The sequence below is a fragment of the Moschus berezovskii genome, chromosome 25 (assembly GCF_049115385.1).
Source record: "Moschus berezovskii isolate FMDL1 chromosome 25, NW_MosBer_1.0, whole genome shotgun sequence".
In the NCBI taxonomy this organism is placed as follows: domain Eukaryota; kingdom Metazoa; phylum Chordata; class Mammalia; order Artiodactyla; family Moschidae; genus Moschus; species Moschus berezovskii.
The window spans coordinates 5,265,060-5,287,399 of NC_142484.1; the positions used below are offsets into that span (position 1 = coordinate 5,265,060).

Below are 22,340 nucleotides of genomic sequence, written 5' to 3' on the forward strand. Positions count from 1 at the left end.
CCAGCTGTCCTAGTGGGGTGCCCACTCCGTGCCGCCCTTCAGTGGAGAGCAGAGGGGACCCACACCAGCTGGAGGGCACAAATCTCCTGAGTTCCTGGCCCCTTCGGCTCTGGGGGAGCCACAGGATACAAAGGGGCAGACCTATTCTACTCTGTCCATCAGCGTCTCTCCACGGTGGAGGGGGGACAGGGTCTGGATTCCCCATGAAAGGCCCCCGTCCTTCTTGAGGCCCATGAGACTCTCCAGCTGGTGTGGTTGCCCCCACTTCCCCCTTCTAGGGCGGCACAGAAGTCTTGAGCAATCAGCAAACCCCACCACCCTCGGCCTTAGCAGCTGCTTTAGAGACAAATGATTGGTTTACGCTGGGCAAACAGGCATCAGCCTGGAAGGGCTGGCTCCTACGAGCCACCTGACCTGTAGTGGGGGGATGGCCAGCCAGGCAGGGAGCTCAAGCCCAGATGGCAACCGGAGGGGCTGTGGGACACCAAGAGTGATGACAGGTGACTTCACGGGCATCCTAGTTCCGTGGACCATGGGCTTCCCTTTCAGCAGCTTCTATTACCAATCAAGCTCCTCCCCCACCCCCAGCTCTCACCTCCACATCTTCAGAGGTAAAACCTCACCACAAACCCTGCGCTGCTGTCCACCAGGGACCAGCCAAGCCGGCAGGGGCGTGGGGGAGAACAGGTCCAGACTTGCCCTTTGGGGGTCTCTGTCCAGCGGGAGAGAGAAAATGACATGCACATGGCTGCCATTCCCTCTGAGATGGAGCTCCGAGGACCAGCCCCATCTGTGAGGTCAAGCGACCTTGGATTGGGGAGTCATGTCAGAGTTGGTGCTGCTGGGCTGTGACAGATGACGAGAACGAGGTTGCGGGGGCTTCACGTGCAGCAAGGGGCCTGCCGTACCCCACTGCTGTCACAAGCTCCCCTGATCTCCAGCCCCATGGGGACAGAGAGCTCAGAGCACCTCTCCAAAAAGCCTCTTATGCATGCCCCTTTGCATCTAGCGAGAAGCGATGCAGTTGTTCAGTCGCTCAGTCGTGTCTGACTCTTTGCGACCGCATGGACTGCAGAACGCCGGGCTTCCCGGTCCTTCACCATCTCCCTGAGTTTGTCAAACTCCTGTCTACTGAGTCAGTGATGCCATCCAATCATCTCATCCTCTGTCGCCCCTTCGCCTCCTGCCCTCAGTCTTTCTCAGCATCAGGACAGGGTCATTTCCAAGAGGGTCGCCTCTTCACATCAGGTGGTCAAAAGCATCAGTCCTTCCAATGAATATTCAGGGTTGATTGCCTTTAGGATGGAATGGTTGGATCTCCTTGCAGTCCAAAGAACTCTCAAGAGTCTTCTCCAGCACCACAGTTCAAAATGCAGGGAGAGCGAGAATTACTATTCCAGCGGGACAAGTGAGAAAACGGAGGCTCTGAAAGGGTGTGCTGCGCCGCTCACAGGCTCCAGGAGCACAGCGTGGCTTTCTCGTTGGGGCCAAGGCCTGTCCACCTTGGGACACATGCCCCTCTGCCAGCCTGGGGCGATGGTGAACCTCTCCTGGCCCCTGAGGCTCACAGGTGCCCTCAGCCAGCTGCAAAGTCTCCCGCAGGCCTGGTGCGGCCATGTCTCCCTCCCTGCGTGTTTCCCACCCCCAGCAGCCTGGAATGAGCCCAGCCTCCAGCCCCCCCAGCTGCCCAGAGGTATCAGGAGAATAAATCTCAGAGCCCTCCACTCGTGCCCTCCCCAAAGGCTCCTTGGAGGCCAGCAGGAAAGGCCGGAAAAAGTGCAGGCTCAGGACCTCCGCGAGGAGCATAATTCAAATTCCTTCCCCCGGGTTTCATAACAGAGGCCGGCTGGTTTCCTTAAATGGGGAACTCGCGGGTCACCCCGCTCCCAGAGCCCAGCCAGTGCGGACGTGCTCGTGCAGGGCCTGGACGCTGCCAGAGGCCCCGCCAAGCTCCACGGAGAAGCAGCAACTTCCGAGGCACAGCACTGCAGCCTGGGCTCAGCGCAGAGGGCAGTGGCTGGTGCGGTTGTGGTTGGATCTTATTTTAGGGAAGGGCCATTTTGCATTTTAAAGAGGGGGTTGGGTTTCAGCCTGGCTTCAGCTGGAGACCCAGGAGCCACCGCAGCCCCTCGTGGGCTGGTACAGGCATGCGCCCCATCACCTGCCCCTGTGCAGGGCTGATGTCCTCCAGCCCCAGAGCCTCAGGGCGAGAGGGGCCCGCTCTGCCCCTCACCGGGGCACCTGATGCTGGCAGCAGAGGTGCCTGGCCTGGGCACTGCACTGTGCCACTGCTGAAACGGCCCAAGTCCAATCCCCAGAGTCTGTGGGCCCTTCTGCCCATGGGGCTCTTGGTCACACGCACCCTGGGGTGCACATTAGGACTGAGGACCCCCTAATGACATATGGGGCAGTATCGCTTCATCAGAGGAGGGACCCCAGTTGTGAGGCAGAAAGAAGACACCACAAGAGGACACAGGGAGATGGCAGAGGCGCCCACGGGGCTGGGGGAGGGGGTGATGCCCCTGCAGCCTCACGTCTGTGGCCCCAGGACGCAGCTCAAGTGCACACCAAGGGCCACCACCAGGCCAGTGTTTAGCGAGAATGGGGTGCTGCCCTTGGTCCCTCCGCACCAGCCTAGAGTGGTCCCCTGCTGGGCAGCGACGCTTAAGAAGACAAAGCAGGCACTGCTGACCTTAACCACACCCCAGCCAGCCAGCCTAGGACCACAGTGCAGAGTTCTCACCCTGGTGAGGGTGACACTTCGCGGCATCATTTTCGCTGCATCACACATCAGACACATTACTGGGGAAGGAGGAGCTTAGGGGGAGAGGCTGGGGCCTCAGAAATCCTGCCCAAGGTGTCAACACCTAAGTCAACTCTGCCCCCAGGGGCAGGGGTGTGATCCCAGCAGGGTTTGACGAGAGAATTAAAAGGCAAGATCAGAAAAGATTTCAAATAAAACAAGCCGGAGCCAGAGACGGACCAACTCCTGTGGATGCTACAGGCAATGTCAGCACGGGTGTGAGCAAGAAGACTGTTCTCAACTGAGCACCAAGTACTTCTCAAACAAGTACCAAGCACCTCCTAACCAAGCACAAATACCTCTCAACTGAGTACCAAGCACATCCAAAACAAGCACCCAGTACCTCCCAACTAAGCACTAAGCACCTCCCAACTCAGCACCAAGCATCACTCAACGAAGCACCAAGTATCTCCTGAGTACTTCCCAACCAAGCACTAGCAACTCTCAGTTGAGGACCTTCCAACCACATGACACCTCCCAATTGAGCAACAAGCACTTCTCAACCAAGTACAGAGCACCTCCCAATTGAGTACTGAGCACTTCCCAAATAAGCACCAGCACCTCCCAACTAAGCACCTTCCAACCACACCAGACAAATCCCAACTGAGCAGCTTCCAAACAAGCACCAAACATCTCCCAACCAAGATGGCAAAAGGCTGCAAGGAAGAGAAAAAAGAGAAGTCTGTGCACAGATATGAAGACTACTTTTCAGGGAGGTGTGAGGGGCATTTTTAACATAACAACAGTGACCATTTACTGACACCACAACCATTCTTGGTGTCCATGACATGGGGCAGGGTCACAACCCTGTACAGACGGGGATGCTGAGGAACAGCGCAGCCCTGCACCGTCCTCCCTTCTTGTCTAAATCCAGATGGTTCCAGCTTCAAAGCAGACCCCGCGCTACTCAAGCCCACTGCCTCCAATCCATTCACCTCCCCCCAAGCCCAGGCCTATCTACCTTCTCTTGCCAGGAGCACAGTAACAGCTGCTAACGGAGCTCCCAGCTCCCACCCTCAAGTTTCCCCTCGTTCCAAGAGCCAGAATGAGCCCCTTAAGCAGGAGTCAGACCCGCAGCCCGGCCCCTGGAAGCCCGGCCCGCCCCCGCCACACCCCGCCTTGCAACAGCCCAGGGCCCTCACACTAGCTGCGCCCTCTGCCCAGAAGCCCTTCCCCCAGATGTCTCCTGCCCTCACCTCTTCATGTCTCTGTTCAAACGCTACCAAGAAGCGTCCTGGGCTCCTGGCCGACTGCAGGAAGCCCCCGCCTCCCCTCCCTGTGCCCGCGCCCTGCCGCCCCCTCCCCTGTGGCACACGGCATCTGTTCACGGTCCCCCAGCGCACTGTGAGGGCCTCGGGGCTGCTCCCCTCAGCCTGTCCCGCTGCTGATGGTGCCCCTCTTAGCCAGCGGGACACAGCCACCCCAGCCACCACGACCCAGAAGACAGTGACCCTCTGTGACCCCCAAGGCCACACTGAGGGATGGAAGAGGCCCGAGGCAGGGACCATTTCCCGTGCAACTCACAGACCCTCCTGGAAGATCAGCCTGGCCCCCCGGCATCTGGAGGGGCTCAGCCCTCCTCGGGGGGTGAGGGGGCCTAAAGATAAGTCACCGCCTGGCGTGCCCCCGACCTGGGATGCTGGGGCAGCCCTTGGGAGCGGGGGCACCGGGCTTGTCTGGCCTGACCTTGGCCAGTCAGCTACCAGGGCAATAAATCTCATGCACCCACCCCCAATGCGTGTAGACACTGATACAGACACACGTGTGCTCACAGGTGCGCTCAGAGGTTCACCCAAATAGGTGCACACAGGCTCACACCCTCCAGTCCCATACTCAGTGGCTCAGACACACAGCAATGCACACACACACACATTCAGCTTTCACACAACCCAGCAGCTCCAGAGGCACCACTCTTCCCCGGTATCAAGAGGCAGTAGAGTGTGCTTTCTCAGTCAACACGCCAAGAAGCCCACGGAAGGAACCTTACTCAGCCACTCAAGTACCCACCCCCTCACCCAGCGTGCTCCCCGAGGTACCCAGGCACCCGCCCTGGCAGGATAGGCCTCCGCCCTGAGCCCTCATTCCACCCGTCCCAGGTGGGCCAAGAGGTCCCTCCAACCCAGGCTGCACGCAGGGCAGCCAGCACCACCCCCAGGGCAGCAGAGGGCAGCAGGACCAGAAACCAGGGTCCTACTTCATTTCTCCTCAAAAGATGCCCGACAGCCGCTTCTGATGAGCGGACAGCAGTGGAGCTGGCGGACACAGCCCTGGGCTGGGCGTGGCCAGTGGGCGGGCACCAGGCCCAGCTAAGGGTGTGTCCTTCCCAGGCGGTGGGAAGACGGGGAAGAGGGCCGAGGGTGATTGAGCCAAGAGCTCCCGCTAGGAAAGCCTGCCATGAGCATGGCCTGGAGGGCAGCTTGCCATCTCCCCTCCATCCCTCCAGCCCAGCCTTCAACTCTGCGTACGTTCTTAGTTTTCCCGCCACTCACAACACCCCACCTGGAACTGGGGCTGGGCCCTGAGCCTCTGGGAGTCACGTGAGCTCAGCCAGACCACGAAGCAGGGGGGAACAGAGGGCTTCCACCAGAGCAACAATTCCGCAAGTTCTACATCCGGACGGGGAGTTTCACTTTTTCCACCGTGTTCAGCTGATGCAGTCATAAAGAAGGTGAAAGGTGTGGGTTCTACCTGGCTGAGTGCCCAAACCCTCCTCCGACACTCACACACACACCGAGATGCTTAACAATTCAGATCCACGGCCAAGCACATCAGTTGCAGCAAGTTTAGAAAAGAAACACGTTCCAGGGTGTTTCAACAAATTCTGCCAGGTGGACTCATTTTAAGACTGCGGGTTTCCTCTGAAAATGGTACTTGGTTGGTCTCAAGTAAATTCAAGAAGGAAATCACGGCCCCACCCACCCCACCATCAGGAAAAGAAACTGATGCTGGGAAAGACTGAGGGCAGGAGGAGAGGGGGGCAGCAGAGGATGAGAGGGTTGGATGGCGTCACCGACTCAGTGGAGACGTGGGTCTGAGCAAGCTCCGGGAGATGGCGATGGAGAGGGAGGCCTGGCGAGCAGCAGTCCACGGGGCTGTAAAGAGCCAGACATAACTAAGCAGCTGAACAACCCCCCCGCAGGGAGGTGAGGTGCTGGGTTTACCCGTGCGCGGGGTCCAAGGCGATGGCCCGCGGCTGGTCAAGGTCCTGCCAGAAGAGGACCTTCCGGGACGTCCCATTGAGGTTGGCCACCTCAATGCGGTTGGTCTCCGAGTCCGTCCAGTACAGCTTCTTGCCGATCCAGTCGCAGGCCAGGCCGTCGGGTGACACCAGGCCAGAGATGACCACGTTCTGCACGGCGGCGCCCGTCTGGTTCAGGTAGGTCTGCTTGATGGCCTCCTCACTCACGTCCGTCCAGTACACGGCCCCCTTGGAGAACTGGAAATCCACAGCAGCTGCGTCCTCCAGCCCGCTGACCACGATGGTGGACTCCACCTTGACTCCGCCGGCGTCCACCAGCCGCACGTCCCGGCGGTTGGCAAACAGGAGGAGCGGCGAGGCTGTGGGACAGAAGCAAACCGTTAGGACTCTGGCTGAGCTGCAGGCCGCACAGCCTGGGATGGGGGACTCTGAGCCCGGACCACCCCGGGGCCCCCACCCGGCCTATGCCCGAGGCTCGCGGCTCCTGCCTTCCATCCCGGGCCACTGCCGGGAAGCTGCCTGGGTGGGCCCAGCACTCGTTCAGAGGCTCTTTCAAGGCAGCTGTAGTTACTGAAACCACCGAGGGCTGCCGCGTGTCCCCCCCTACCCCCGCCAGGCCCCAGCAGCCCTTCCTGCCATGCCTATCACCTTGCCCACAGATGCCACCACAAGGCCACACTGCCAGGGTGCACACTGGCTCGCATCCTGGCCCCTGCCCCTGCAGGACAGAGGCCACGCGGAGGGCTCCAGGTCAGGACCGCCCACAGGGCTCCATCACTCCCACCATCACCATCACCACGTTACGTCACACGGCAACAATCAAACAATGGGATGTTACCACTGCATCCGAGGTGGGCATCCGGACATTCTTCAAGGAGGAGATGGTACACGGAGAACACCTGTCCCAAATCTCATCCCTCCCTGCCCCGAACAGGTCCGAACAGACAATAAAGAGCATGGGTCGTCACAGGCCGACAGCTCTCTGCCGGCCACACAGCACGCAGGGCTGGGCGGGCTCCTCTCTGAGTGCCCCTCAGCCCTCACTACAGAGGCCTGGGTTGTGGGTGATAGCTGGCCCATTTTACAGAAGGGGAAGTTAAGGCTTCAAGAGGAACGAAGTTCAAAACACACCAGAGGTGCCACACTGTGGAACACTCATACTCAAGTATGCTGCTTGCGTGTGTATATTTAGTTACAAAAATGCATTCCTTTTCTGTGTATAGGCACCTCAATAAAAAGGTCTTTTTAATTAAAAACGGAAATTACTGTTTTCCCAGCTGCTACAGCATGCCGAGGGTTCCAGTGGACCCTGCACTCCAGGAGGGCTCACCTGCCCATCTGAAGAACGCCCCTGCCCTGCCCAGGGCCAGCATAGGCAGCTGCTCTATAAATGCATTTCACCCTCCCTCCCCCTACCCCCTAGCATCCCAGCTTCAAGACGGTGAGTCTCTTCTGTGCTCTGAGAGGGAAGAAGGAAAAGGATGGGCAGCCCAGAAGGGTCCAGAACCCCGCCATCAGCCGGAGGCCCAGCAAGCAGAGAGGCAGTGACACCCACCACCGGAGGCCCGGCCGGAAGTCAGGTGCCCTCCAAGGGTCAGACACCGACCAGCTGGAGGACAGTGGGTGAGGGAATGGCAGCCTGGATCCGGGAGGGTCCAGACTGTCAGAGGAGGAAGAATCGTGAAGGCCAGAAGTGAAAGGGGGCCTTCGAGGTTAGATCTGGAGGCCAATGGGGGAGGCAGCAAAGCCAATGCCAACCAACCCCCAGAGCATACTCAGGGCAACAGGACCCCCAGGGCACCTGCCCACTCATTGTCACCAGGGTCGTCCCGGCCACTGGAGCACAGATGACCGGTAATCCCACCCTGCCAGCATTGCTCAATGTGCCCACGCTCCCGAGATTCCTCGCGGCAAGGTGTCCCGGCTCATCCCCTCTCATCCGGCCAAGGTAGGACCTGCCGGGTGGTTCTTAACCTCCTGGGAGTCACAAAGCTCCTGGATAAGCTGATCCTCTCCCCCGGGACAGACACACACACAGGTACACACACCAAGGCCTCATGGCCGCCCCACCAACAGGGTGTACCCAGCCCCAGCCTGAGGATGCAGACTCCACTTTCTTCTCTAAGTTAGCATGTCTGAAGACTTCTCTGGTGGTCCAGTGGCTAAGACTCCACACTCCCAATGGAGAGGGCCAGGGTTCGATCCCTGATCAGGGAACTAGATCCTGCATGCCACAACTAAGACGCAGCACAGCCAAACAAATCAGTAAACACCAAAAACGCGTGCATGTTAAGTCACTGAAGTCGTGTCTGACTCTGTGACTCCATGGACTGTAGCCCGCCAGGCTCCTCTGTCCATGGGAGTCTCCAGGCAAGAATACTGGAGTGGGTTGCCATGCCCTCCTCCAGGGGATCTTCCCAACCCAGGGATCAAACCCGTGTCTCACGTCTCCTGCATTGGCAGGCAGGTTCTTTACCACTAGAGCCACCTGGGAAGCTCTGAACACGAAAAATAAATAGACAAATTAGCATCTCCGGGCAACAATGCGGGGACTCTCTCGGGAGAAAGTAAGCTCCCCGATGCCACAGGTATTCAAGTGGACATTGGTGACCACAGGTGAGGGACGAAACTCACCAGACATCCGCACCAAGAGGTGGACGGCCCACACCCAGGGAGTCTCAGACAGGAGATTTTCCAGCCCTGAGGGGAAGCTCTTTGGAGGGAAATACCCAGGAGGCGAGTCACTAGCCCCAACTGTTGGCCAGAAACCCAGTAAGTAAAGCCTTCCCCGAGGCAAAAGTCCCAGAGGGGGACGGGGAGCCGGGGCTGGGGAGAGACGGGAAGGAAGCCGCCCCGGGGAACAAAGAATCCTGGTTCTGCTCTGCTGTTTCTCCCCAAACTGGAAAGACCGCATTTCCACCACCGTTTACACACTGGACTGTTCAGGTGCACCCTTCAAAGGCCGCAGATGATGTTAGGGGGTGGGGGCGGTCGGCGTTCAATTTTCTGTGCTTTCCCAAACGGAGACTGGTGCGGGGAGCCGCTCTGGAGAGCCAGGGGCTGGCAGGCTCTTTCCAGGAGGACCAGCTCCTGCCTCGAAGATGGTTGGAGACCACCACACACTCAATTCCTAAATCTGCTTCCCTTGTGGCTCAGCTGGTAAAGAATCCACCTGCAGTGCGGGAGACCTGGGCTCGATCCCTGGGTTGGGAAGATGCCCTGGAGAAGGGAAAGGCTACCCACTCCAGTATTCTGGTCTGGAGAGTTCCATGGACTCTACAGTCAGTCCACGGGGTCGCAAAGAGTCGGACACGACTGAGCGACTTTCACTCACTCACTCACTCTCTGGGTCACCTGGGGAGCTCACAGCAATGGGGGTCTCTGTGACGGGGCCACCTGCCCGCCCAGGGCCCCTCCTAGGGCCTGGGAAGCCCTGGCTGATGTGGCCCCAAGCCTATCAGGGGCTCCGGCTTGTCACAGAGATGTGGCTTCCAGGGTGGGGGTCCTCTTGCCCCATGGGAGGGAAAGGCTGAGGCCTGGGCAGGATCGGAGCACCCAGGCAAGGGGCTGGGGTCCAGACAGGCAGTCCTGGGAAGGGATGCGCTGGGATGAGACCGGAACCAAGCCGGCCAACAGGCTGGCGGCAGAGTGTCATAAAGCCCATGCCAGCCTGTCTGGGACATGCAACTGAACCAAGAACCCACCCTCGCACCTTGTCTTACGTGGGGGGAAAAGACAACCAGCATGGAAGAGGAGGTGAGGTCAGTCATGGTTTGGAGAAGCAGCGCCGAGTGAAGGGTCTGGAGTGGGCGCTGCCGTTTCTCCTAAGATGGTCAGGGTGGCCTCATTGAGAAAGTGACCCCTGGACAAAGACTCGAAGGGGCAGAGAGAAGGGCAGAGGGAAGGCATCCCGGCAGAGGGAATGGCTGGTGCAAAGGCCCTGGGGTGAGGCCTGGGGGAGACGGCACACGACTACGTGCTCCTGCCCAGGTGATGTGCCCACAGGCCCTGGACCTGGTAGGTCCAAGTCCCAGGCACACATGCCCCAGGTGAGGACTGCGGCTCTTAGAAGGCTGCCCTGACCTGCCCCAGGCCACTCGGGGATGCTCTCTTACCAAGTGGCCCAAGCTTCTGGAGCAGTGAGGGGAAACAAGGAGTGTGAGGAGGGAGAGGAGGGAGAGCAGACAGGCTGAGAGCCAAGCCTCCGGCCCGGCCACGCCTGGGCCACCAGGACCCCTCGGGGTCGGTGGAAAAACAGACACGGCCACCTGGCGGCCACAGAGGCAGGCACAGCCCTTTCAGGAAATGCCTCGTCTGCTGGTATTGAGGACCACAACCGTTTCAACGCTCTCCCCGAGGATCAACCTCGCAGGCCCTTATCCCAGGGAACACCTGAAGGAAGGAAAACGTCCTAGACACAATATTCGCTGCAGTCTTCCTCATAAGAAGAAAAATAAACAAATACAGAAGCTCCAACGTCGGGTACCTAGACTGTTCTCAGTAGACGGTTGAGTCTGTTAAAGCAATAAGACAATGACTGCAGTGACTCCAGAAAATGTGTAAGAAATGTCAAGTAACACACACACAGCTATGCACCCTGGTTTGTACTTGAACTGCAGGGATGAGAAGGCGCTAGGTGGGAACCAAGACTGAACTAGAGACTGGATAGTGGACACGACTTAGTGACTGAGCACAGTGAAAGATGACTCTGTTGAGTCACTGGATAAATGTCTTTAAATGGTTGATGGGTTTTTTTTTTTTTTTAAATGTATCCATTTATTTGTCTGTGCTGGGTCTTAGTTGCAGCATGTGAAATCTAGCTCCCCGACCAGGGATGGAACCTGGGCCCCCTGCCTGGGGAGTGCAGTCTTAGCCACTGGACCACCAGGGAAGTCCTTATGTCTTTAAACATTTTAATCCCAGGTTCCATGTATGTCCTTATGTCTTTAAACATTTTAACTCGGCTTCCCTGGTGGCTCAGATGGTAAAGCATCTGCCCACAATGCAGGAGACCTGGGTTCGATCCCTGGGTCGGGAAGATCCCCTGGAGAAGGAAATGGCAACCCACTCCAGTACTCTTACCTGGAAAATTCCATGGACAGAGGAGACTTGTAGGCTACAGTCCATGGGGTTGCAATGAGTTGGACACGACTGAGCAACTTCACTTCACTCCATGTATGTTGCAATGGCATTCTCTGTGCAAGTATATATATACATATATATATTTTAGGACCATGTATCACAAGGACACATAGCCCAGGGCAGCTCTCCAAGTAAGAGACCTGGAGCCAGCTCAGGGGAATGTCTGAGACCTGGGCCTCTCTGAGCTCAATGTTCTGTGAAATGTGGGTCAACACTGTACCCCCACATTGGAGACTGTGAGGCTTCAACAGAATGATTCACACAAAGCCTCAGCCCGGCAACAGCACGTTTTAGGCACTCAATAAATACCATCCAGGGACTTCCCTGGTGGTCCACTGGTGAAGACTCTGCACTTCCAGTGCAAGGGGCGCAGGTTCAATCCCTGGTCAGGGAACTAAAATTCCACCTGGCAATGTGGCGCAGTAACCAAGGACATTTTTTAAAATACATATATGTACGCCACTCAGGGCAGGGCCAGTGGTCACAGTTAAGTGTTTCATTCATCCAGTCCTGCTACAAAGGAAAGTACTCAGACGCAGACTCAGGGAGCCTGGTTCAAAACTCAGCCTGACCTGCAGCTGGGAGACTTGGGGCCAGATGTTTTATCTCCACTCTGAGCCTGTTTCCTCATCCATCCAGCAGGAAACGGTAACTACTTTAAAAAGGCCCCGCTGGCCCCTGTTGCTGTGGTGCAGAGCCTCCCAGCTAGTCCTTAGAGGTTACCCACTGAGCTACCGCGTGACCAAGAATTCTACTCCTAGGTGGGTACCCAAAAGACCGAAGTCAGAGGACGATGACAAACAGTTGCACACTCAGGCTTCTTTGGTGAGTCAGTGGTAAAGAATCCAGCTACTCATTCAGGAGACACGGGTTCGATCCCTGGTCTGGGAAGATCCCACATGCCACAGAGGGACTAAGCCCGTGTACCACAGCTCCCGAGCCGGCTCTCTAGAGTCCAGGCTGGCAACTCTGTGCACCCTACAGCCTGTGTGCTGCACAACGAGAGAATCCACCACAATGAGAAGCCTTCGCACCACAATGGAGGGTAACCCCCACTCCCTGTGGTGCTGCAACAAAGCCAAAAGTAAATGAATAAATAAAATTATTTAAAAAGATACTTGCACACGCATGCTCACAGAAGCATGACTCGTAATTGCCCAAATGTCCATCCACAAATAGATAAACCAAGTGTGCTTTGTCCACACAATGAAATATCATTTGGCCATAAAAAGGCGTGGAGGACTGAACAGGAGATGGCATGGAGCAGCCTTGAAAACATGGTGCTCCGAGAGGAAGACAGACACGAGACACCACATGGCATAGGGTCACGTGAAAGGTCCCAAATAGGCAAATCCATAAAGACAGACAAAACAGTCGATTAGTGGTGGCCAGGGGCTGGGGCACGGGGTGCAATGAGGCGAAATCACTTAATGGCTCCCAGGTTTCCTATGAGAGTGATGGAATGTTCTAGAACTACACGGTGGCGGCTGCAACACTGCAAATGCACTGTGTGCGTGCTAAGTCACTCGGCCGTGTCCAGGCTCTTTGCGACCCCGTGGACTGTAGCCCTCCAGGCTCCTCTGTCCATGGAACTCTCCAGACAAGAACACTGGAATGGGGCGCCTTGCCAACCTCCAGGGGATCTTCCCGACCCAGGGATCAAACCTGCATCTCCTGCCTCTCTGCATGGCAGGCAGATTCTTTACCACTGAGCTGCTGGGGAAGCCTGTGAATGCACTAAACGCCGCCAAATTATTCACTTTAAAATGGTTAATTTTAGGGACTTCCCTGTTGGTCCACTGGTTAAGAATCTTCCTTCCAATTCAGGGGACGCGGGTTTGATCCCTGGTTGGGGAAGGTCCCACATGCCGCAGGGAAACTGAGGCCCCTAAGCTACAAGAAAGATCCTGTGTGCCACAAGTAAGACTCTACAAAGCTTAAAATAATAATGGAATAATAAATACATTTTTAATAATAACAAATACGCTTTTTAAAAAATGATTAATTTTACACTGTGTGAATTTCACCTTAATAGATAATTTTTTTTTGCCACACCATGCAGCATGTGGGATCTTAGTTCTCAGACCAGGGAGCAAACCCGTGCCCCTGCAAGGAAGCTGAGTTTTAACCACTGGACCACCAGGGTAGTCTTTTTTTTTTTTAATAAATAATTTTTAGAGGCACTGCTGCACGCCAAGTCCATTGAATTCCCCCCCATGACAGCCATCTTTGGGCCTGGCTTCCCAACTGGCTTTCTCAGGCAAGGACAAGCCCCTCTGTGACCCTGAATTCACACAGCCCCTCTTAGCACAGCCCTCGGGACACCCACAAAGTCCCAGGGGTTCTCCCTAGCTCCCTGCCTGGGGACGGAGGGCAGACCACTCCCACCTATTTCTAGGGTGGGTCTCGGACCGTTCCCAGCACCCTCGGCCCATCAGTGTCAGAAAAAGGCCACTCTCTCCCCTCCCGGCCTGGGTACTGGGACCCATGGTTAACGTGCAGCCCCCACCACAGAGGAATCGGGAGTCTGAGAAGCCAGAGCCAACAATCCCATTTTAACCCACGTAAAGTAAGCAGAGCCAGTATTTATATATAGAATTCATAGCAGATGTCTGGGCTTCCATTCCGATAGCCTCTGTTTTACACTGTTCACATGGTTACACCAAACACAGCCTAACTCACGGTAACCGAATCCTCCGCTATGGCACCAAAATAAGCAACATCTTAGTGCATGCCTGATTGATATTCACCAAGCATTACATTGCTCGCTGGAGCAGCCTGGAACCTGGACACAACCTACAGATTTCTTGGTCAGGAACAGTCCTTCGGCTCATGCCAGCCCCACGAAGAAGGCCAAGAAATGAAAGACAACGTGGGGCCGCGTTCAGGGCACTCACAGAGCAGTCAGGCAGGACACACATTTTACACACACACACACGCACATGTGGGGATAAACAGCCACCAAGCAGGAAGAAAAGGCAGATGAGTGACATTGACAGGCGGTGCCTGGAGGTGAATAAGCTGCCACGTGGACCTGGCAGGCTTCCTGGAGGAGAGAAGAGCTGGCTGTGGGGACCCCAGTGGGCTTCCTGGAGGAGGGAGACTGGGACCTTAGCCAGCATGCCGACACCCAACCCTAAGATGCAGCTAAGGCGCTCAAGGGAATGACTTCTACCCACAACAGCTTTCCTGACACCTCATGGCTCCGGGTGCCTTCCAGCTTGGGCTTCTCAAACTGGGTACTGGCCCCTCTTCCTTTGACCCCGCCGGGCCTGGCTGCCACGGAGATGGTCCCTCCCAATGCATGTCCCTCAGGATGTCCCAGCTGCCCCAGGCCCACGACCTCCTCTCACACAGCCCACCACCACCTCGCCAAGTCCCATAAAATCCCTCTGGGGTTCCTCATGGCATCGTTTTTAAAAAGTGTCTACAATGTGAAAACCTGGTTTTACTCATTTATTGAATTACGGTGGGGGCTGGATGGAGGTGATGGTTGGACAGCAATGTGAATGGACTTCACATTACTGAACCAGACACGTCAAAATGGTCCAAGGTGGTAAGTTTTAAGGTATATGTATTTTAACACAATTCAAAATAGTTAACACAAATATACATAAAACCTGACGGTCTAGTGATACTATCGAATATTAAAAGCTACAAAAAAAAAAAAAAAAGGAAAGACTCAGGGGCTTCTCTGGTGGCTCAGTGGTAAAGAATTGGCTGTCCATACAGGAGACACAGGTTCGATCCCTGATTTGGGAAGACCCCACGTGACACAGAGCGACTAAGGCCATGAGTCACAACTCCTGAGTTTGAGCTCTGAAGCCTGGGAGCAGCTTCAGAACTACTCGAAAGCAGTTTGAATCCTTGAGCTGCAACTACTGAAGCTGGTGTGTCCCAGAGCCCATGCTCCGCAATGAGAAGTCTGCACACCACAGCAAGAGAAAAGCCCGCACAGCAACAGAGACCAGCACAGCCAAAAGCAAATAAATAAATAAAATTATTATTATTAAAAGAATGATTCAGAACTACAACTACAGACTTCATCCAGGGATTTTTATTTCAAATGCTGGCTGGTCATTAAAGCATGTCCACTACATACAATACTGGGTTGGCCAAAAAGTTCGTTCGAGTTTCCATACCACTTTCTTTTTGGCCACCCCAATAATTATTAATTAATTGAAGCCAGGGTAGACTCATCTATTCCTATTTCATCAAACAGGTTAAGATGCAATATCCCCACTCACTTTGACGTTCAAGTGTTTCCCAGGTCTGGACAGTGAGAGCCCTTTACACCGTCCCATGTCTTTTTAGCATGTCCCCACGTCATCCCTTGAGGGTTTCTTTACTTTCTTTCTAGAACAATAATATGCTCCAGGCTCAAGTGAATTTCTCCCTGCTCTAGCCTGAGAATCAGCCCTTTCTCAATGAGCTCTGGCTCCTCTGAGTGGAAAGTGATCCCTAGGAGCCCAGAGCTGGGCGCTGGGGATGCTCACTGCTCCTGGGCCTTCTCATCAGGCAGTGCTGGGAAACATTCCCACAGTCCAACCAACCTCCTTGTTCACAGATGCCACCTGGAGTTGCCCGCTGGACCATCGATGCTTGGGAGCCTGTGGTCATTCCTGGACATGCACAGAACAGTGAAAACACTGAGTCACCCCACACACGGGCCCCTAGACGAGGTGACACAGGCTAGCTCCAGGTTCCTGCCTCAACTCACACTGTAAATGAGCACCCTCTCCACTCGATGCCACGCTGTTTGCATTTCTGTGCTTTTTGTGGGTGATTTCACTGTTGGGCTCCCCTAGTGGTTCAGACAGTAAAGAATCTGCCTGCAATGCAGGAGACCCAGGTTTCATTCCTGGTTTGGGAAAATTCCCCTGGAGAAGACAATGGTAACCCATTCCAGTGTTCTTGCCTGGATAATCCCATGGACAGAGGGGCCTGGTGGGCTACAGTCCACGGGGTCAAAAAGAGTTGGACATGACCGACTAACACTCAATGTTGACAATGGCCCCAGGCACAGGACTGTAGGGCTGTCAGAAGGCAGGGTGGCTGGCAGTGTGGTGTGGGTACAGGGAAAACAGGGTTAGGTAAGCTTACAGTGCTGGTGGTGGTCAGTGTGAATGAAACAACAAGCATGCGTGCTAAGTCGCTTCAGTCATGTCCGACTCTTTGTAATCCTATGGACTGTAGTCTGACAGGCTCCTCTGTCCATGGGATTCTCCAGGCAAGAATACTGGAGTGGGTTGCCATGCCTTTCTCCAGGGGACTTTCCCGACCCAGGGATTGAACCTGCATCTCTTTTGTCTCCTGCGTTGGCAGGTGGGTTCTTTACCAATAGCACAACCTGGGCATGAAACAATAATTCACATTAAATCAGGTGTTTAATGGCCCACAAGGCTGTGTACTGATCAGCAGAGGAAAATGAGACCCGAGGCTCTGGGAAACCCAAGCCTGTATCTCCTCCAGGACCAACAGTTCAGAATTTGCATCATTCAGAGTTTGCAGCGGCTTTATAAAACAGAACGACTGTGAATAAGGAAAATCTGTGTGTACATGTGTTGTGGCTGTTTAGTCGCTCAGTCACGTCTGACTCTTTGCAACCCCATGAACTATACAGACCACCAAGCTCCTCTGTCCACGGTATTCTCCAGGCAAGAATGCGGTGTGGGTTGTCGTGCTCTCCTCCAGGGGATCTTCCCCTGTACATACACATGGACACTCGCACGCACACACCACACAGTCAGACACACACACACACAGACACACCCCACACACAGACACACACCATAGTCTCCATTTCTGCGTGTGTGTTTACGGGGTAAAAATCCACGCATTCACAGCTCTTCTTGCAATGTTATTAAACATTTCCTCAGGGTACTTTCTTTAATTTTTATTGTTTATTATTATTTAAAATAAGGTAAGACCATTCATTGACTTTTTTTTTCTAAATTTATCTTTGGCCGTGCCACACAGCATGCAGGATCTTAGTCCCCTGACCAGGGATCAAACCCTGCCCCCTGCAGTGGAAGTGTTGAGTCTTAACCACTGGGCCGCCAGGGAGGTCCCTCCCCGAGATACTTCCTAGCCTTCCCTTCTCCTTCGACGTTTGTTAGTACCCTCTCCAAAGTGGAAGCATGGCTTTTGTGATTGTCAACATATACACTTTATCAGCTCAGTATCACGCACCTCCAACCACTCCCAGAGCCCCTGCTGGCCTTCCCCCTCCACTCCTCTGCCCCCAGGTCATGTCACCACTGGCCCTCTACTTGGCACCCCATCACCACCACCTGTCCTCAGATGCCAGGCATCAACATTTCTGCTCGGGGAAGGGAAAGGCAGGGAATCCTGCTGAGTCTATAGCTCACTGTGGGGGGAAATGGTGTTTCTACGATATTGTCTTCCGAGTCATAAACATTTATTTAGGTCTTCTTTTGGTGTCTCTGTAAAATTTTATTATTTCTTGTGCATACAATTTTGCACATTATTTCTTAGATACAGTTCCAGGTGCTTCAAATAAAATTCAAAGCATTAAAAAAATAATGAAACTAGCATGACTCTAACAGAGATTGCCAAATTCCCATGAATCTTACGATAAAACATGAAACTTCAAAGACGCTTGGGTTGGGGTGTGGACAAAGCCTCCCCCAGCCGCCAGACAGAAAAGTTCTATTTACCCCTCTAAGAAGAACTGGGTGAAAAGTGCTGATCCAGCTACAATGACGGGGACCAAGGAGAAACCTGTGGGGTCCCCCAAACTGCCAGTGAACAAGCCTCCCTGGCTCTGAGCACAGAAAAACTCCATCCCTTGTCTCCAAGTGTGATATAAGAACCACAGAATGGGGCTCAGGGACCTTAAAATGGGCTGGAAATAGTCACTGCTGAACCATTAGCAGCATCTCTGCAAAATCACAAACACCTCGGCTTCTCCTGGAACTTTCCTAATTAAGGGAGAAGAAATACTGTTCATAAAAATCCAAGCTCACTTTTCTGCGGGCAGTCTCTCGAAGCCCAGAGCCCCCCTGCCCCAGGTTTCCGACCCGACCCTCAGTTCCCAGGGGGCCCTCACCACCTGTACGGCTCTCGCGGGGGGCCACAGAAGCCACGGGGACCCTTGTGGAGCCACAGGGACCACAATCCCAGCCACAGATTCCTACGTTTTATCCCAGTCTTCCATCCAACTGAGACAGGCTCGACTCGGGGACACTATCCCGCAGTTGTCTAAATATTCTAAAGGAGAGACCTGACATTTACGACAATAATAAAATCTTAGATTTCCTTTAACTGAACAGATGTTCTCTGCCTTTTATGGAAAGCTCGGCAAACTGAAACTTGCAGGCCTGAAAGTGGAATCTTTGATAACATCTCTGAATGCTGGGGAATGAGTCTCCTCCCCGCCTTTCACCTCAGCTAAATTATCATAGACCCTCCCTTCATAAGAAAAGTCCACACCCCCATCCATCCTCCCTCCCACCCACCCACCTCTGGACCCACTGAGCCAGGGAACATCCCCGAATTTCAATCTTCCTTCTCCACCCTGGCCTCAGGCCCCCAGGCTCCCTTTCACAGACTCCTCCCGTACCCTCTCCACCCCCATGCCTTTCGCGGTTCCCACCCTCTTCAAACCCTCCCTGGCTGCCACACCTGGCCCAGGTGAAAGCCTGTGTCCTCCCTGAGCCCGCCCAGTTGGCCCTGCTCCCCTGAGCGCGTTGTCTTCCTCATCAGGCGGGGCCCACACCCCACTCCCCTGGGGGCAGGGATGGGGTGCCACCCACAGGGCCCCATGCAAAGCAAGGCCGGCTGCCAGTGGGGCAGCTGTCCACCCTTCCCATCCCAGGCGCTGTCAGGATAATGATCGACTGACCAAGCTTGTGAGTTGCTGACATTTGCGTACAAATAATGAAGAAATGGATGCGGGCGTGTACGCTCAGTGGTGACTCCTTGAGACCCAGAGTTTGCTTCAAATCCACAGCAGATGAAGAAGCCACGGCAGGCAGAAGACTGGAAGCCGCTCTGAAGAACAGTCTGCCTCTTCCCACGTCCGGGCCCCTTGGGTTATCAAGGGTGTTCAGAGCAGAGCACGCTAGAATTTGGTTCCTAGGGTCCAGTGCTTGGGTGAAGGCCAGGAGGCAGTTCAAGGAATCTTCAGGAACACTGGAGGTTCTACGCTTGATCCGGGCAGACGGGTGAGCTGTGGACGTTCACTCATCAAGCTGCGTTCCCAAGTCTGTGCCTATGACCAGGGACAGGACCAAGGCCACCCCCTTCTGACCTCTTCCCTGCCCTTGCCCCGGCACGTGGTCACACCCTGCTCCCCGCAGTCTGTTCCACCTTCACCCCCACTGCCCGGTTCCCGGTGCCTCCCTGCCTGCCCCCCATCACCATGTGCTCCCCACCCAGACCCACAGCCAGGCCCGGGCTCTCAACACACCCTCTCCCCTCCAGCTCGGTCACCCCCATTTCTGCTGTTCCCAGCCCCCATCCCAGTCTCATCTCCCCACACACACTGGGCCCCGTGGGAAGGTGGTAATTAACCCTGGGCCCCGGCAAGCTTCCCGAGCAGGGACCACATTTCAAAGGTCAGGGAAGCAGGCAGGAAACGGTCAGGGGCAGGTTTGGGGGGTGGAGCAGGAAAGAAGAAATCAGTTGCAAAAGATAAAAGGAAAATGAGGTGGTTGGTGTCAGACACCTTGGAGGACAAAGAAACTAAGGATGTGGGCTCCCAGTCTTCAAGAAATGGGGAGACGGGCTAGGGCAGGGGAGCATCCCTGCTGTCCCCCACATGGGGGGCCATCGCCCTGACACGGGGCCACTACAGCCCTGGGACAGCAGGAGGGCACGCAGGCCGGGCCAAGAACAGGACTGAACCTCTGTTTCGGAAAGAGCCTGGGCTTGGAAGGTTCTGGAAGGCCCAAAGGACAAACAAAGGGCCAGGGCCTGACCCAGGCCCACTGCCTGCAGAGGGATCCCTGGATGTCAGTCAGGGCAGCCCAACACCCCCAAGGGCACCTTTGAGGGTCCAGACCCTGAGCCAGGTAACTTGGGACCGTTCCAGGAATGATCGTGTGGCCCCAATTCCCACCCAGCAAAAGGGTCACCCCCAGCCCAGGATCACTCCCAGGGATGACATCAACTTGTCCTCAAGTCGCGCACCTTGCGAGTGATGACCACTAGTGCCCAGCCTCCAGCCCAACACCCATGAGGACGGAAGGCAGGGGGGTGCCACACCACAGGGGTGGGGCACAGGGGGTGCCACAGACCCCATCTGGCCAGGCAGAGGAAGAAGCACCTGCTGTGGGCTCCCCATCCCCTATCTTTGCCCCACTTACCCTCAGGGCCCTCTGCTGAGACAGGAGCGATCTTAGCTACCGCTTTAAAAAACAGATTTCCTTTTTATTGATTATTTATTTGGTTGTGCCAGGTCTTAGCTGCCGCACGCAGGGTCTTCAATTTTCGCTGCAGCACCAGCAATCTTTAGCTGCAGCCCATGGGATCTAGTTCCCTGACCAGGGGTTGAACCTGGGACCCCTGCACTGGGAGCACAGAGCCTTAGCCACTGGACCACCAGGGAAGTCCCCCCATAATTACATTTTAATTAGGCAAATATATTCCACTGCAGAGGCTGGGCAAGTGCTGACAGGCTGGTGGGGGGGGCGGAGGGGCTGGAAGCAGAGCCGAGGGAAGGAAACATGCAGCGGGGGCTCACCAGGCACACCTCTGTCCCTCCCTGCCTCCTGCACCCACACACACAGACAGACACATACACACCACACAGTCAGACACACACACACACAGACACACCCCACACACAGACAGAGACATACACACACACACACCACACACATACACACACCACACACATACACAATGCACACACACACAGAGATAGACAGACAGACACACACACACAGAGACAGACACAAACACAGACACACACACACTACACACAGACACACACACCCCCCCACACACACACCACACAGACACACACACCCACACACAGACACACACCACACACAGACACACATACACACAGAAACATACACACACACACCACACACAGAGACGTGACACACACACACCACACAGACACACACACACCACATAGACACACATACACCACACAGGCGCGCGCGCACACACACCACACAGACACACACACACACACAGACACACACCACACAGACACACACACCCACACACACCACACACAGACACACATACAATAGAAACATACACACACGCAACACACAGACACACAGAGACATGACACACACACACCACACAGACACACACACACCACATAGACACACATACACCACACAGGCGCGCGCGCACACACACCACACAGACACACACACACCACACACATACACACACCACACACATACACACACCACACACATACACAATGCACACACACACAGAGACAGACACACACAGACAGACACAAACACAGACACACACACACCACACACACACACACAGACACACACACACCACACACACCACACACATACACACACCACACACATACACAATGCACACACACACAGAGACAGACACAAACACAGACACACACACAGACACACACCACACAGACACACACACCACACACAGACACACATACACACAGAAACATACACACACACCCCACATACAGAGACACACACACCACACAGACACACACATATACCCCCAAACACACCCACCCACACACATACACACAGCCCACACACCCCACATACACACACCACACACACGCACAGCCCCACACCCCCACACACAAACCCGCACACTCACCCACACACGCACTCTCCTCTGGAAGCCCTAATTTAGCAGCTGTAGAAGGCTACCCACTCAGTGATACCAAGGACAAGTTTTTAGGGGATACGACATTTGATTTATGTCTGCCAATGTGCGTTTTCACTAATTAGAAGGTTTAGGGCAGAACAGGAAAAATATGTATTTCAGAGTCCCAGTTTGACTTGCCAGAAACCAGCCCGTTACTAACATTCTTATTTTCGACAAAATATAGCATTCTGATTACATACCATTTCGGTTCCTCGGCTCTGGGCCTGCCAGGCTCCCGGAAGTGGCCCAAGGTCACAGCAAAGATAGGAGACACAGGTCCTTGGATGGGGACAGGCTCTGTCCATTCTGGGGGAAGGCAAGCCTGTGGCTTTCGCCCAA

At 55.0% G+C, this 22,340-nt stretch overlaps 1 protein-coding gene across 2 annotated transcripts in view; it reads right to left on the reverse strand.

Annotated features, from left to right (window-relative positions):
- LRP5 (LDL receptor related protein 5) overlaps positions 1-22,340 on the reverse strand; it is a 125,600-nt gene that overhangs the window by 83,206 nt on the left and 20,054 nt on the right. For both annotated transcript variants that reach the window (XM_055415337.2, XM_055415336.2), the window contains exon 2: positions 5,965-6,361. In XM_055415337.2, coding sequence (XP_055271312.2) covers positions 5,965-6,361 — 397 coding nt within the window. The remainder of the gene's footprint in view (positions 1-5,964; positions 6,362-22,340) is intronic.